Source organism: Macrotis lagotis, chromosome 2 (genome assembly GCF_037893015.1).
Source record: "Macrotis lagotis isolate mMagLag1 chromosome 2, bilby.v1.9.chrom.fasta, whole genome shotgun sequence".
Classification (NCBI taxonomy): domain Eukaryota; kingdom Metazoa; phylum Chordata; class Mammalia; order Peramelemorphia; family Peramelidae; genus Macrotis; species Macrotis lagotis.
The window spans coordinates 98,625,157-98,639,982 of record NC_133659.1 but is presented as its reverse complement, the minus strand read 5'-3'; the positions used below and the strand labels follow the sequence as shown (position 1 = coordinate 98,639,982).

At 35.4% G+C, this 14,826-nt stretch overlaps 1 protein-coding gene across 8 annotated transcripts in view; it reads right to left on the bottom strand.

Moving 5' to 3' along the window:
- Nucleotides 1–402: 402 nt before the first annotated feature.
- Nucleotides 403–14,826, bottom strand: part of NR5A2 (nuclear receptor subfamily 5 group A member 2) — a 174,463-nt gene continuing 160,039 nt past the window's right edge. For all 8 annotated transcript variants that reach the window (XM_074222300.1, XM_074222302.1, XM_074222301.1 and 5 more), the window contains one exon: nucleotides 403–2,122. In XM_074222300.1, coding sequence (XP_074078401.1) covers nucleotides 1,875–2,122 — 248 coding nt within the window. In that variant the 3' untranslated portion in view covers nucleotides 403–1,874. The remainder of the gene's footprint in view (nucleotides 2,123–14,826) is intronic.

The window sequence follows — 14,826 nt, the reverse complement described above, 5'->3', positions numbered from 1 at the left end:
ATATTTGGCTTCTTCATTCTTGGCTATATCTTATACAAAGGGGAAACTAAGGAACAATAAATTAGCATCATAATTGTCTACAGTTGAAACTATGATATACAATATAAATAAACTATTTAAAAGCCAGCAATATTTATGAAAAAAAATTAAGGGACTAGGATGTTTCTTTTTTCCTTTTTCCTTGTGTTTTTTTTTACAGTTTCAGCAAGTGATTGTGCAGCCAATAATCTTTAAAAAATTAGAGTTTAAATGAGATTCCCTTTTTGATTTTAGTGTCTCACGACATACAGTAATTCAGAACTGGTAAAAAATAATTACCAATCAGAAAGCGACATCAAGGAAATGACTGTGTTGGAGATGTGTAGCATTATAGTTCCCCTCACCCCGCCCCCCCTCCCCAGGACCTAAAGAATGTAAACACTAGGTTTTCTTTGAATGCAAAAGTAATAATACTTTATTTTCAACATTTCTTGATCCACACCTGCACAGTTAATTCTTGGGATAGTGAAATAAGGCAAGACTTTCATAACTGTGACTTTACATGTCATAATACTGATATCTTCGTTTGGAAAGAGATTGTTTGTAATTGTCTTTCACCAATATTTGTTCTGCAGCAGACTTTGGTCTACTTAGAAATGGCAGTATCACTCTTCTTTTTGTTTTCTTTGTCAAGCTTTTAGTTACTTTTTATGGTCTTCCCCTCTTTCACCCCCATCCCTAATGTATTAAAAAACAAGTCCCTTCTTTCCCCCCCTTTTGGCAATGTTCAATTGCTATGAGACCAGGTGATTTGATTTCCACTGGCTTTACTTGTTAACTCAAACAAATATTCTTTGAAACCCCAAGTGCAGATGATTTTTTTTAACAATTTTTTTAATGAACTACAAACGTGATGGTGAAAAGACTGATGTGAGTGATGTGCTCTAACAAGCCAGTTGGCATGAAAACTTTATGGATACCAGCATGTGGTGATGTCCAGATGCCACATCACCGCTACAGCAGCAGAAATGGGTCTCCTTAAAGCTTTAGCTCTGGAGCAGTTGAAAAGCATGTGAAAGCATGTTTTCTTGTATCATGCTAATAGACCAGAAGAGGGATACTGCCTCCATTTAAAAATTTTTTAACAACATGAACACGTGACAAAACAAACTTCAGAACATATTAAGAATGGCAAGCTAACTTATTCCTAGACCGTTCATACTAACGGTTTGCAAGCCTGTACATGCAGGCTTTTTTTGTGATTTGGTGGCATGGCTGTTGTGTGTGTGTGTGTGGCCTTCCACAGGTCTTTTCTGTCTTCTTTTAAAACAGGTTTCTGCATAGAGAACACATCCATGATCACAGAAGAGAGTAGGTGTTGGGTCCTTGGAAGGATAATGCAAAGGATGCCGCCAGAAGGTGCAGCTTGCATCCTTTAGAATCATTTTTGTTTTTGTTTTTTTTTTATTCCAGCTATCTGGTGAAGGAATTCAGTGCACACAAATCCCCCCTCATTATAATAGCTTAATAACACAGGTCAATTTGTTCCTAAATTTCTTCATTTAGTGGAGATCAGTTTAAATATACAAGAATTGCTCTGTCCTTTCCCATCTGACATGATGATGGTGTCCACCTGCAAAGTTCATTAAGTTTCATTGCGGTGTTCTATATTCCTTTGGGGATGTGTAGCATTTGATTCACAGTTTGCAATACAAATACCCTGATACATCACTTATTTACTATTAAGTATTTGATTATTATACCATTTTCTCAGTGTCTGAAAACCAAGTTTTTAATTAGCGTTGCTTGGAGCAGTCCAGAGTATTTCTTTCCTTTTTTTTTTTTTCAGCTTTTTTTTTGAAAGCAGAAATAAGCTCTTGGGGGCAGGGAAGAATTTATGCTCTCTTTGCATGCAGCATTTCAATGAGGAGGTTATTACATGGCACATCCCCATTCAGGTGTTTGTAGTAGAGGTATTCTTCAGCCTGCATGCTGATGGCCCGAATCTCTGGTAGCCGGAGGAGAAGCTGTCCAAACTTGTCTGTCTGTTGTGGGTAGTTGCACATTGTGTAGTCCAGTAATGCAGCATTCACTTGTTCTTGAACCCCTTCCACCAGCTGGAAGTTCTCAAGGTTTTTGACATCTGGATTTAAAAAAAAAAAAGAAATCACACCATTTCAATTGCATTTTAATTTCTGTTTACCAAAGCTTTGTGTTCAATTTTCTTTTGACATAAAGCATACTTTACATGCTGCTGAATATTCAGTAAATCCCACTCACCAGGCTTCTTGGGGGGAAAAGGATCACAAAAGAAGCGGAGCAGAGTATCTTGTTGAAATTCTGCATATACCTCAAATCAATTAGACACCAATGGATTTTGAGCAAGGTCAACTCTTTTCATATCTTACAAAAGGGAAGGGTTTGTGGATTCCTAAAGTAGAGGGACCATAATATATTGCCAGCAAATGAGTCCCCAGAGAAAGACCCATCTTAACCCAGTATATTACACAATTCATATAATTCTGTATTAATTTTTCTGACCCAAGGTGAAATCTGTGTCCAGGGTATGATGTAGTTAATTCTAATAAAAAGTGACAGGGTTCTTGTTTCTGTTTGACATTTTCTAAATGATTCTGAAAGCCTTTGACTTGTCTAACCCATGCTAATGAACCATCTGGTACACTCCAGTGACTGCCAACATAATCTTCCCTATGAGAAACTCTCTAAAATATATATCTTGGTGACTAATGATCTTTGCAAAATGAAAGCCTTGTCCTTTCGGCAAAATAACAGGACAGGACAGTGCCCTTTAACCTAAAACTAGCTTCTCCATTTCTCTTTGGGTACCTCAGCATTCATGTAGGGAATATGGGCCCTGAAGTTCCTTTTGCCTTAATCCAAGTAGCCATCTATAGTTGTTTTAGGGCATTTCTGCCTTGGGGGACACAATAAATATTAAAATAAAAGACAGAGTGAATCTAGCTCATTGAAAAGTTCTTTGATGAAAGCCACTTCTGTTTATGTATGTATGCATGCAGATATGTGTAGTTGCACACACATGCAAATAAATCCAAACTTGTTCACATGTGAAGTAAGCAGATATAGCCTTTCTCTCTTTACAAAAACAAAAGCAAAAGATAAATAGAAAAGAGTTAGGGCTATCTGATCCTGAGGCAAAATCAGTAGGACTCTTGTTGAAAGCTGAAATGCACAAAATCCAATCAACTCTCTTAATGGTTGTCAAAGGAACCATTACTCTCTCATACATGGGTTTTGCAGTACATACCATTAAATTCATGTGTATGTATAGATATGTGAATTTACTTTTTTCTGGAACTATGCACAACAGGATTGGTTTACAGTTGCTGGAGAAATGTGTCCAGAATGATTTGAGTGTTTACATTTTTGGCTTTAATTTTGTATCAATGTGCCCTCCATCTCCCTTCTTCAGCTCTCCATCCCAAATTAAAAACAGTGAAGGAATTGAATATTAAGATAAATAAACATATGTAATGTGAGATGCAGAGCTGATGTTTATTTCAAAATGGGGTTGGTAGAATCAAATATGTTTGTCTATGTGGATTAATGAGATCCTCAAATAATCACTGATGCAAACAAAGTCCACTATTGGGAGGCTGCACCTCAGTATGGTATTTAAACTCAACAGACAAATAGCAGAGTGCAATGTCAGGATAAAACCCCTGGATTAAATGATCAGATAAGATATGTAAATGGGTTTTGCAAACCTTAAAGTATACCATAAATGTGATATTACTACTCATCCTACTTTCAGTATATCCAGATACATAAAAGTCACTCCCTACTCTGGAATGTAGTTCTCTAGAAATAGCAACATAAAACAGTATTTATAATTTTTCAAAATGTCGAAAAGCCTGGAGAATTCTCACATCTACATCCCTTTCTATAGACAAATGCACATAATTATATTCAGCTATAGCCAGCAGATAAAAGATACTTTCAATTTCAAATGTCTTTCTATGAATGATTCCCTATACCACTCTTTTCCTGTCAATTTCCTTCTTGATTATATATGAATCCTCAAATCAACCCATATTATGAAATTTGTGTACAGTTTTTAAAAACATATTTCATTCTTCATTAATTGCAAAATGAAGCCTCTCATGCATTCTAGAATTAATCATCTTGCCTTTGGCTCCTCTGTGTAGGAAAGGCTGTAAAGATTTAATTTTTCTAGGTGTGTATTTTCAAAGACTTGACTAGATATTGTCAAATGTAAATGATAAAGAAAAAAAAAACCCATCCTATTAGAGAGGACATCACAATTCCCAGTATAATACAAAAACTCAAATCTATGGTTCTCCTTATGCTTTTTACAATAATATTACAAACACTTTCTATAATGTTTATAAGGTCTTGCTAAGCTGATCAATGATACAGGACAGTCACATTGTATGAGGGGGGAGAGGGTGAACGTGATTTTGAAATTTCCAACTGAAATTCTGATTCTCTTCTCAGCAAATTCTTCCCTCTAATCTTCACCCATCCTATAGGAGACAGGATTTGACTAACTTTTAAGACCTGTCTGTGGGAAGATGTAAAAGAAAACAAGTAATATCAAATATTATAGTGACTTTGAAATGAGTTACTTTTAATGATAAAATAAAATAATGGTTTATGTTACAATGAAAGAAATTCTCACAGGCTAAGCAGAATGAATAACAGTCAAATGGATGACTAGGGAGGGTGTAGGAATTTATCCACTGGAACATGTGAGATAAATAAATAGTGGCCTATTTAAAAATGAGCATTTGAAACTTGTTTTATTTGATAAATGTAATTCTAAGCTTCAATTATGCAACTGGGGAAGGGGGAACAGGATTCATGCCAAACAAATTCACACAAAAGAAAATCAAAAAGCTCACTGGGAAATAAACCCTATGGTTAAAAAATTATTTACTATGAGGTATTTAAAACCCTTTTAAAATTTTTGTTTGAAAATGACTGACAAGCTGATCAGGCCTAGTAATTTTATTTCCAAAGCTGGGAAAGTATTCCATTTCTCTTCCTTTTGCAATCAGTGAGCACTTATTAAGTATCTAATATTTGCCAGGTACTATACTTCACATCATTATTTGAAGAGAAACATGCAATTTCTGTCCATTGAAGTTAAATTCTCTTCAATTTCCACTGGATCTTTTTGACCGGAGCTCAGAAAACTATCTTCCTTTTCAGGCAATTGCCATATCTTTTTCTATTACCTGTAATAGAAATCATGGAACTAATTGTACCATATAGGTATGTTGACTAAATGTACTCTTTGGTTGTTTTTTCCTATATCTCCAAAGGCAAAGGGAGTTGGCATTTGAGGCATCCATTTCAAAGTTCAAACTGTTGGGGAAAAGAGGAAAAATACGTCTTGTTGGATAATTACTCTTTACTCTCCTTATAAACTCATGTTACATACAGTTAAATGTCTGGAATATTTCTCATATCATCTGGGAAGAATAGATACATGATCATTTTGATCTTGTAAGAATAAGATGTAAAAAAAATTCAATTAAAGTTTTTCTGAAAATTCCTGAAAAGTTGCTCATAACAGATCCATTCCTGAAAGTTGCTTATAAATCAAACTTTTATAATCAAATAAGACTTAAAATGCAAATGGAGAAATTTGCTCTGATGATATCCTTCTTCAAACCTCATCTTGGGTTGAAAGTGGTTCTGTGTTCTCAAGGGCTGTATCATCAGGGCATATATTTCTATCACAATCAATGAATCATTATTGCCCTCAAGGAACTCATATTGAATAAGGGGAAATATCATATACATAAATTATCAAAAGAAATACAACTAAGTCCTGATTAATGCTAATAACTAATCATTCTGAAGTTGCATTATTTAAATTTGTATGATATATATTATTTACCATAAATGTTATTTACCAAAATAATTTGACTTTCATTTATCAAAAGTATTCATCATTCATCATATTTTTCATAATTATTATTTCAAATACAGTGAATTTGAATATATAATACCATTTCATGGGATTAAGTAATTTCACTAATCAGTAACTGGCTATATATATATATATATATATATATATATATATATATATATGTAATTCTTAGGAGAGGGTATTAACTGTGGGATTAGCAAAAGTCCCTGGTAGAATGCAGAATTTGAGTTTAAAGGAAACTGGGGACTTACTTTAAGAGGTGGAGGTGAGAAGGAAGAGGAATAATATTCCAGACTTTGGAAGGATAGTCTTGGAGGATGGTCTTTGCAAAGACGTGGAGATGGGAGAGGAACAAACGAGCCAATTTGGCTTAACCTGAAAAGTATCTAAAGGGAGTAATGTGTACTAAGGGCAGTTAGGTTGTTCAGTGGTTCAGTGTGGGACCTAAAGTCAGGACTTCAAAATCTGACTTTAGACACTAGCTGTATGACCTATGGCAAGTTACTTAATCCTGTTTTTTTTGTTTTTCAGATTTTTGGGAGGCAATGGAGATAAGTGGCTTGCCTAAGGCCATACAGCTAGGTCATTATTAAGTGTCTGAGGCTGGATTTGAACTCAGGTACTCCTGACTCCAGGGCTGGTGCTCTATCCACCTAGTGGCCCCTACTTAATCCTGTTTGCCTTGATTTGCCTTGATTTCCTCATTTGTAAATGAGCTTGAGAATGAATGCCAAGCTACTTTAGTATCTTTGCCAAGGAATCCTCTAATGGGGTAATAGAGAGTCAAACAGGTTTGAAAAACAATGTAAAATTTGTATAATAAAACTGGAAAGGAAAGTAGGAACCAAATAATAATTTTCAGTGCCAAAGAGAGGAATTTGTCTTTGATTCATAGAGAGCTTTTACAGTTAATTGAGCAGAACTTTGTGTGGTAAACTATCTGTTGCCCCAGTATTGTTGTTCTGTTTTTTATTGGGTCTGATTCTTTGTGATCCAATTTGGGAGTTTCTTAGTAGAGATACTGGAGTGGTTTGCCATTTCCCTCTCTAGCTCATCTAATAGGATTAAGTGACTTGCCTAGGGCCATACAGTGTCTGAAACTATATTTGAACTCACGCTTTCCTGATTCCACACCCTCCAGTGTAACCACTGTGCCACCTAGCTGCTCTTGCCCCATTAGTCTAGCTATAATCAGAGTCACCAGCAGATTGACTACAGGATGATTCATATTTTGGCAGTGGCAACTTTATAAGTTCATCTAGTAATATGTAGAATGGTTGTGTTTTCTGCTGGTGGAAGGCATATCCACAATAACAAAAGAACAAGTGATGGAAGTTTTAAAGAAAAGGATTTTTGTTAGTGAAAGGAATTCCCAGAGTAAACACTTTTGTATCATGACTCACCCTTGTTTATCTTTCAAAAAAATGGATTTTTTTTGCACATTTGTTTTGTATAAAATGTTGTACACTGACATATATACTGACAGTTTCAAGTGACCTCGAAATCACCCAATTCAGAATTTTTGGGGATGGGTCAATGTAGAATGTGAACTTGTATTGGAAAAGTCATGACTTGCAACTCTTGTCTGGATGACATGTAAAACCCTAAAAATATAAGGAGAAAAGTACTGACCTATAATCAACCATCTCCAGTGAGATGGTTTCTAACTTATATTGCTTTTAAGCTTTCCACTTCATCTCCCCTAGAATCTAACATCTCTTTTAAGCCTATATGCTGCTTCTTGTAATACTCATGTAATCATTATTAATATACAAATAATAATAATAATATCAAACTTATATATGTCTGCAAAGCACTTTACAGATATTATCTCATTCATGACTTACAATCATTAGAGAAAATAGGACTTTTTTTTTGGTGGAGCAATTGTAGTTAAGTGACTTGCCCAAAGTCACATAGATAGTAAATGTCTGAGTATCTGAGGCTGGATTTGAATTCAGGTCCTCCTGACTCTAGGGCTTGTCCCTATCCACTGCACCACCTAGCTGCCCCTTATATGTTCTGTTTTAACAGAAGGAAAACTGAGGTGGAGAGAGATTACTGACTTACTCTGCTTCTTTCTAGGTTCTACTTTGTGGTCCAGTTGGCTCCAAGCTGCATCAGCTTCTTGATGACAATATAGTTGTTCCCTCAGAATCAATGCAAGAAGTTGAAGAATTCCATCTTATTCTGGAGTATCAATAAGTGAGTATCTGAGACAGGATTTCAACCCAGGTCTTAACTTTCTCCATGTCCAGTATTCTATGCACAGACCTACTAACACAACTGGATTGGGTGTACCCCCTTTTGTAGAAGCTGAAAATGTTAATAATTTCCTTTAAATTGTTCATATTCCAAATCAAGTCCCTGTGGTATTAACCTTTTAATGGTTTCTGAGATCCTTGAGAACCATAACTAATCTAGAAAAGGATTCCGGCAGGAGGAGAAATTCTCAAAGGAACTGACAATGAATTGTTTGAGAAAACAAAAGCATAAATTCTGGAAAAATAATTACATAGTGGTGAATTCCTTAGAAAAATAAATTTAAATGTTGATGAGCACTTAGAGTATAGTTTCCATTTGGTACTGCGGTGTATCACATCTGGCTTGGGGAATGAGACTCATGATCATGAGAAGTGATTTATTGATTTTTATAGCACCCAAATCCTCCAAGCCTGCATGGAGATTTTTTATTTTTCCTCCAGCATCACAAAGTCTCTTGCACTTGGGGCTTTGCACATTCCTTTGAATTTTATGTAAGCTCTATTTAATACAAATTGAAAGCATAGAATGTTGAAAGATAGCATTACACATTCGAAGTCACAAAAGTTAGAAATTGTCCATAAGTAGAAATAGGCACCCACACACCAATTTCTACAACCTTTAAATTTTGATGACTAGAAAGAGCATTTGGTGTTGCTACTCTAGGTAACAATTCCTTATCATCTATTCTACTTTATTCACTCAGGGATTAATTACCAACTTTTTTTTTTTTACATGAAACAGCCTTACTATGAGCTCACAGTGGGGCTCACAGATTTTTCCATCCTTATTGGAGAGTAAACCCTTAGGTCTTCTTGAATATATTACATGCTTTACAAGGCACTGCACTAGCTCTTCTGTCATGCCTGGAATTTATGTTCTCTCTGAAGATGAAGACACTTTTTTTTTGGCTCCAGAGGGGTCAGTAGCAGCATTTTTCTTGCTGGCATGGTCAGTAAATATTCCCATTCAATGCTCTTTTTTCAGTGTTGGAGCCTCTATGTTGAAACAAGGGCTTCTATCCTGAAACTTTTCAGAGTCTCAACTGAAAAAATATATGCATAATACATACACACACACACACACACATATATTTATATACACAAATTTTTCAAAAGTGAAATATTTTGCTTTGTCCATTTAAAAAAGTCTATTTCAAAACTATATTAAATTTCAAAGAATTTTCAGAGGAAATGTCATCCAACCTCTACCTGAACAGAAATCTCCTCTACCTAGCCTTTATGAGTCTCCATTTTAAAAATTTCCAGTTAAGAAGACAGCCCATTACTTTTGGATACCTCTACTTGTTAGAACTCCCCCCCCCCCTGATATTTAGAAAAAACATGTCTCTCTGAAACCACTGCTCCTTGTTTGACCATGTAGAACAAAGCAAAAGAAGCCTAATACCTTTTCCTCTTGACAGCCCTGGAGATATTTGAAGAAAGCCATGCTATTCTCTTCCAGTCTGCTCTCACTGTATGAAGCCTTAATTCATCATAGTTTACAATCCTCTCACCACCCTGCTCTGGGGATGTTCTAGATTTTCAACTTTGCAATCATCCTCACATGGAGAGGTGAGATTTGAACACAATGTCTTAGGTATAGTATGACCAGGATAAAGCATGGGAGGACCAGTCAACAGTTATTTATTAAGCACCTGCTACATATAAGACATTGTGCTAATTATTGGGGATACAAAGAAAGGCAAACTATAGTCCCTGCCCTTAAGGAGTTCAGAGTCTAATTGAAGAGACAAAATGCAAACAATTCTGTTCAAACAAGATCCACACAGGATAAATTGGAGCTAACTCACAGAGAGAGAAAACATATATAGACCATTTCTTCTCTTATCTTAGACATTAAATTCCTGTGTTGGAAAGTTCGATAATGTATAAAGACAGGGAAGCTTTTTTCCCTTTGTGAGACTTTCAGAAGAAAAGGATATGACAAATAGTAATTTGTCCCCAGAGAAGGCTCACTGATTTGACAACTCCTGAGATGGGAGAGAAATGACATGACATTGCTGTAAGGACATGGATACTAATTTTAAAGAATGGTTGTTCTGAATAAATTATAGAAATATTTTCTAGAGAAATAATTTTTCCTTTCTTTTTGTGTGTGGGTGCTGAGTGAAGCTAGTTCTATATTCTTGAAATGTTGTTATTCTATTCTTTTTTGGGCAAGAGGTGTACAGAAGTGTGATTGCACTGGAATAGGGAACTCCTGCATGGAAGTTTGTCTATCTCTCTACTAATGCTGATTTCAGAAATTTATATATAACTTATTATTTTAGTTGCCTGAGGGCACTAGATAATTTGTCCAGGGTTACAAGATGGGGTTGGAATCAGGAAGATTCATCTTCGTGAGGTCAAAACTGATTTACTAGCTACAAAGGTACTTGATTTTCTTTTGCCTCAGTTTCTTTTTCTATAAAATGACCCAGGGAAAGAAGTGACAAAGCAATCTTTGCCAAGAAAATCTCAGATGGGGTCCCAAAGAATTGGACATAACTGAAATGATTGCCCTAAGACTTTTGGGACACTTTTTTACAATGTTTTCACTCTGACAGTCCTGTGAGTTAGCTAAGTAAGTGATATTTTCTCCATTTCATAAATGAAACAACTATGCTCAGAGATGTTTCAGGATTTGGATTAGAAATCCTGCATTCTTTTCATCATAACATTCTATTTCTCTAAAAATAAATAGAAATAAAGCATAACTTACCTTGTGCTTTTTTTTTGGTAGGAACTTTGTGAAGTAGATAATAAAGATAATATTATTCCTATTTCACAAATTAAGAACAGTTTGTCTTGAAGGAGTTAAGAAGGCTACCCTATGTCTTATAAGTGGGTAGAACCTGGACTAAAATTTAGTGTTTTCATGACTTCACTGGATTGCTTCCCCTCTCTAAATAATGTCTACCATTTTTTTGGTAGGCTTGAATATGGAACAAGATTGAGTACAAATTTTTATCCTTGTTTCTAGGTTTGACTTTAGTTAATATCAAGTTAATGTCAATATTATCTAGACCAAGGTGAGTCAGGTTTAGACTTTAACTCAATCCATCCACAAAACTAGATGTACAGCAAATTTCAATATTTTTAATAACTAGTAATTTTATTGGAGGTATTTCTTCAATAGAAGAAGTTAATACCGTGTCAAATTACATATGGGAATTGCTGTATCTAAAAAAGCCATCACTGTGTGATAAATGTCTCCAAAGTTAACTCAACTGATTTTAGGCCTACATAAATGTAATTTAGTCCTAGGCCAGTACCTTAAGCATTTCCAGATTTGTAATACCTGTCAAAATTCACATTCCATTAGTATAATCTTTGAGAACTCAGGGTTGCTAATACTCCCTGATGAGGTGTAAAACTGGGACTTTAGGGGAGGCTGTACAATGTTTACATAGAGAAAAAGCAAGATGTAGCGGATAGAGCATGAGTTTCTGAGTCAGGAAGCCCAGGATTTGAATTTCATCTCTTAATACACTTAGTTTCTTGAAAGCGTGGACGGGTTCATTTTTGTCTTTTTATCTCCTCTGCCTAGCTACAGAAGAAACTTTACAAATGCTTGTTTATTGATTAGTCATTTGACCTTGGACAGGATACATAAGCACTGTTAACTTCAGTCTCCTCTTTCTTAAAGGACTATTTTGAGGATCTAAACAGATAAGCAAATGTTTAAACACAAATATATGCATGGTACATATATTTTGCCTGTACATATATGTGTGTGTATATTCATAGCTATATGTGTGTGTGTGTGTGTGTGTGTGTGTGTGTGTGTGTGTGTGTGTGTTCTGTTGTTTGGACATTTCACTTGTGGCCAACTCTTCTTGACCCCATTTTTCAGGTTTTCTTGGCAAAGATACATTTCCTTTTCCAGCTCATTTGACAAATGAGGAAACTGAGGCAGACAGGGTTAAGGAATTTGCCCAGGGTTGCACAGTTAGGAAGTATCTGAGGTCAGATTTGAACTCAGGAAAACAAGTCTTCCTGAATACAAGCTTAGTATGCTCTCCTTCCTACCTCACCCCACTACATACACGTGTAAGCCTCTTCTAGATTCAAACCTTGTCATGGTAGAGAGACCTGTGTTGTTTAATGAAACTACGATCTGTGTTGTACAGGATTTCCCAAGACAGATTGGTCAAAGTGGAAAGTCCTGACAAAAGGTGATCCTCTGGTGAAGGAAATGGCAAACCACTCCAGTATCATTGCCAAATAACTCATTTACAGTACGACTTTTGGAAATAGTGGAGGATAGAAGGGGTTGGCATGCTTTGGTCCACAGGTTGGACCATGAAAAGTTGGACATGACTGAATGAAGAACAACAATGTACATGAATCTGTATGTGTATGCATGTATGCATATGCATGCTTGTATGTACATTGTTTTGAAAGAAAATTATTTTCCCTGCAGTGTGTGCTCCTTAAGTAGAAGAATATTTTTGTAGGTGATATTTTTAGTATTAATAGGAGAGAAAACAATGCTGTAGTACCTAAGAAGAATATCTGATTCAATCATAAAGAATATATGAGATGACAGATCAACTTCCAAGTGTCAATTTAAATATCTCTATCTACCTATTAATCTTTTTTTTTTTTTTTTTTTTTTTTTTAGGTTTTTGCAAGGCAAACGGGGTTAAGTGGCTTGCCTAAGACCACACAGCTAGGTAATTATTAAGTGTCTGAGAGAGGATTTGAACCCAGGTACTCCTGACTCCAGGGCCGGTGCTTTATCCACTACGCCACCCAGCAGCCCCTACCTATTAATCTTTATTACTAATTTGGGGAACACATTTTTCCAGGTCACCCATGATACAGAATACAAAAATATTACAGGTTTCTTCAGTATTTTATATTATTCTCATCACATTTGTACCCAAATCAAGGAATGTCTCTCAAGGTAACATGTGTTAGTGCATTGAACTGAGAATCAGAAAAATATTTCACCTTGTTTTGAGTCTCATTTTCTTTCTTTGAACATGAAGGGACTAGAGAAGATTGCTAAGATCCCTTCCTAATTTGACATTCTATACTTTTGAAGTATATGGTATATGAAAGGAATGGCAGAATTTGTGGTATATAGATGTAGAGGAATACTTCTAAAGGCCCATAAGGAATGCTAAATATGTGGAATTTAGAGAAAACTGGAAAACTTATATAAACTGATGCAGAGCAAAGATATCAGACCTGGGAAAACCAGATACCCAAAGCCTACAATAATTCATAGCACTAAAAACAATAGAACTCAGATCAAATGCTATATTTAATATCTTTTCTAACTGGCAGATGTCCTAACATATTTCCATGCTTTTGGTAGATAAGTGTTGGTGTCTAGTATGGAATATTACATATGCTATCTGTCACGGTTGCTCAGATGGTTTTGCTTAACTTTTCTTGTTGTTGTTAGAAGAGACAGTGCCAGGAGAAGGGGATTATTTGGAAGTAATTATGGCATAAAAAGTAAAATGCATTAATAACAAAAAAGAAAGGAAAACTCCAAATTCAAATGAATGTCCACATTGGAATAGCATTAAGGAATAATTTATAATTAGGCCTTGTTTCTTTCTATATCCATAAGCATCCACTTCTGCCTTTGAAGTTATATATCTGCATGAATTGCTGAATTCTTTTAAGAGTAAACAAAGTACACTACTTTTTGTATTGTTTTGTATATAGCCACAGTTGAGCTTTCCATTGGCTATTGGAATTTGGCAAGTGAATTTATAATGTGACTACCATATTCCCATGTAGTTTTAGCTCTCCACATTTAGTGTTCTAGTAAGGAAATGAATGAGGCATGTAGACCTTCAAAGGCAGCCCCACTTTCATTATAAAAGACTGAATTTAATCATTGGTGAAAACCTTTAAGCATCATGCCTGCTAATATCCCATATCTTTTCAGTGAATAAACAGTATATATTATTGAAATATCAAAGGTCAGACTATAAGTACTTAAATTTTTTGATAGTAGAATCTTTGTCTTGGTTTGTTTCTATCAATTAGTAGGAATTTGTAGCTTGATTCACATGATTTCTTCCCAATAAACTAAAGTTTTTATTTTTTCCCTCTCCCATGATTCTCTTTCCTATCAAATCTACCATCAGATTCTATTTTGGTTGAACTGGGGTTTGTTTTGAAACAGAATGAATGCCGAACCCCTGCTGTGTGTTGTTCTTTGTTGGCAGGGCTATCCAAACAGGAATTGGGCTGTGTGTTGCCACCATAACCCTGAGCGTGTCTGTGTGTGTGTGTGTGTGTGTGTGTGTGTGTGTGTGTGTGTGTGTGTTTTCCTAAAATGCCTCCAATTCTTCATGCAGAGGAATCATTTTATTTTATTTTAATATTTTCTGAATGATTGACTCTTGCCCAACTCATAGACAACTGAGACAATTTGGAGATTACCTAACAGTTGGTCTGTATTAAGACCAGAAAATAATTTGCATATTCAGTTGGATGCAACCATTAAACTACATCTCCAAATATAAACTTCCTAGTAATGGCTATTTTCTTTTAAGAAACCCTGATTATTTCCTCTCTGAATATTAGTGCCAAAAATAGAATTTTTTAGTAGTAGATGGTATCATTCAAAATTTTAAGATTAAATGTCCAGGACCTAATCCTTCAGATTTT